We start from the raw sequence: 2,500 nt of genomic DNA, 5'->3' as shown, positions 1-2,500 counted from the left end.
TTACCTTAATTGTACATAATCATTACAGTTCTGACTATATTTTTAATTGTTATTATTATTTTTTTAGAATAAGAAAAGCTATAAAAAAGCAAAACTAGAAATAATTTAATTTGCTTTCAAGCACTTTCTTGCTACCCACAACCTTTTAATTTATAAAAAAAAAGTTAAATCTATAATGCTTAATTCATACATATTATAATAGTATATAGTGTTTGAATTTCCAGCACTGCTGTGATCCCTGATGTGGTCTGAATTAGAGCAACAACAACAACTGATATCTGGATATTTTATTCATGGTTAGGGTGTACAAAAGTTAAGTAGCTCTTTAGGTCATATTCCTAAATATTTAGTTTCACTTTCCTTCACTGTGGAAAAATAAGAAAGGTATAGTTTACATTTTCAATACTGTTTTTTTTTTTTTTTTCAAACACTTTTACAAAAGACACTGATATGAATATATGATATATCCTGAAAGGACACTATTTGCATTACGCTCAAGATAATGCAATAGTCTCGGAGGGTTTGGTATCTGGCACTTCATTATGAAATAAATAAATCACAGCCTGTCTAACCTAAGTACACACCAGGTACTAATTCATCTCTACTAACATCCGAAACAAATATCTAACAAAACCGGACATCAGATGAATGAAAAGTGCTTACCATAGCATAAACCACACTATAACACAAAAAATTGAACTTTTATAACCAAAACACACCAAGATTCTATGACATTCCATGGTTAAGGTCATCTAGTAATTCCTAGAACAGAATACAATCAAAATTGCATAAATAAAAGAGATAAATGGCCTGTCAACCAGTCACCCAGACTTAAAATATATGTCGCCCAAAAAATGCAAGAATATATAATTTTTTTTCGTTCTTATTCAGATGAACTGTTTTTGTTGCTACTCTCTTCAACATATAGCTGCATCTTGCAAACCTCCGTTTGTAGGGTCTTGAGGGGGACGATATGTGAATCTGGAACCTCCACTTGTTCCTTCTCGGCTTCAACCCAGGGGAATTCCTTGGGGTTAGAGTGTGAAGTTAGATTATGGAAGTCAAAGCAAAGATTTGTAAATCTGATCAAAGGAGCCATTTTGATTTAATTTTTGACAGCCATAGCTCCATGAAATACTAATGTTCAGTCTTATTTTTTCCTAATTCTGAGGGTGCAGGTTACTGAAACACTACAGTATTAAACACAACATGAACATTTCAAAGTATCATTAAATGCATTCCCAAAATTCTGAGCTGTCTTGCTTTTAAGTATCATATATTTCTAAAAGGGTGTTAATTTTTTTTTTTTTAAACCATATTTACACGCACGCACGCACACACACACACACACTATGTTTAGTTATGAAGAATACTGAAATGTCACCTTAAAAATGCTTGACTAAAAAACAATTCTAATTATCTTTGAAACAAGAAGTGCACAGAAGAGCAGTATGTGCATATGAAGTCACATGTAGCCTGCCCCTGATAACAAACACAGCAAAAAACTGTACCTTACTTGATGACTTAGCCCTTGGTAAAATTCATTTATTACCCTCTATGATTCAGGTAAGAGTACAATATAACCTGTATGCATACAACTTTTTTGAGCTTTATATCATACTTTTTATTTGCTAAATAATTATATTCTAAGCTATAGCCTTTCCCTCAACACCATAAGATGTCAAACAAAAATAACATCAACTTTCATATGGATTTGAAAAGAAAGTGTATAATAATAATAATAATAATAATAATAATAATAATAATAATAATATATTACCTAACAGTGAAATATCCATATTGACATGTGGCATTATTAACCAAATAATTACTCTTTGGTATACATAAACCAAAAATTCAAAGCTAATGATAATAATAACAAAGGGTATTTCACCATACTTACAGAAAGATACACCTATCATGAATTCTAAGGAAAACTGTCTACCAAAAAAGATAACATATATTATCAAAATAAAGAAAACTAAAATCTGCCAGAAAACAGGAGACAGAACCATAGTCATCCTACAAGTTTTATCATACACAATCATCCTACAAAACCAGACATTTTAAATACTAAAACCCTCCCTTACCTGATGCTGCTGATCAGTACTCATTGCATTTGGCACATGCTCAGGAACATGGATCTGCATGACAAAGGAGCAGCCGGAGGGGAGAGGCTGAAGCAAGGAGTCACTGATGCTGAGTTTGAGGCAAAAGGCTCTCAGAGCTTCTTCCATGCGAGTCAGCTGGGGATCCTGTCTGTGGAGGTAAATCCTATGGAGGTCATCCTACTTCAGCTTTGGTTTAAGAATTGAATATTTTAACCAAGATGGGAAATATAGCAAATACTTAATATAGAGAGAAAGAGAAGGGAGAGGGAGGAGAGGAAGAACAGAGAGAGGAGAGAGAATAGTCATCACACAAACATAATGAGAAACACCAACTGAAGCCCTTGAGTACCTGATGTCATGAGGTTTTATTGGCCGCTGTACAATCTCAA

General features: G+C 33.2%; 1 protein-coding gene across 2 annotated transcripts in view; it reads right to left on the bottom strand.

Moving 5' to 3' along the window:
- The window catches only part of LOC119578768 (mitotic spindle assembly checkpoint protein MAD2B-like), a 7,036-nt gene that overhangs the window by 400 nt on the left and 4,136 nt on the right, over nucleotides 1-2,500 (bottom strand). For both annotated transcript variants that reach the window (XM_037926387.1, XM_037926386.1), the window contains exons 4-6: nucleotides 2,461-2,500; nucleotides 2,091-2,259; nucleotides 1-1,027 (exon numbers count right to left, since the gene is read on the bottom strand). The exon at nucleotides 1-1,027 is cut by the window's left edge and continues 400 nt beyond it; the exon at nucleotides 2,461-2,500 is cut by the window's right edge and continues 139 nt beyond it. In XM_037926387.1, the coding sequence (XP_037782315.1) occupies nucleotides 884-1,027; nucleotides 2,091-2,259; nucleotides 2,461-2,500 (353 nt within the window). In that variant the 3' untranslated portion in view covers nucleotides 1-883. The remainder of the gene's footprint in view (nucleotides 1,028-2,090; nucleotides 2,260-2,460) is intronic.

Source organism: Penaeus monodon, chromosome 11 (genome assembly GCF_015228065.2).
Source record: "Penaeus monodon isolate SGIC_2016 chromosome 11, NSTDA_Pmon_1, whole genome shotgun sequence".
Classification (NCBI taxonomy): Eukaryota; Metazoa; Arthropoda; class Malacostraca; order Decapoda; family Penaeidae; genus Penaeus; species Penaeus monodon.
The sequence above is the reverse complement of the archived record's forward strand: the minus strand, read 5'-3'. Positions and strand labels throughout refer to the sequence as shown.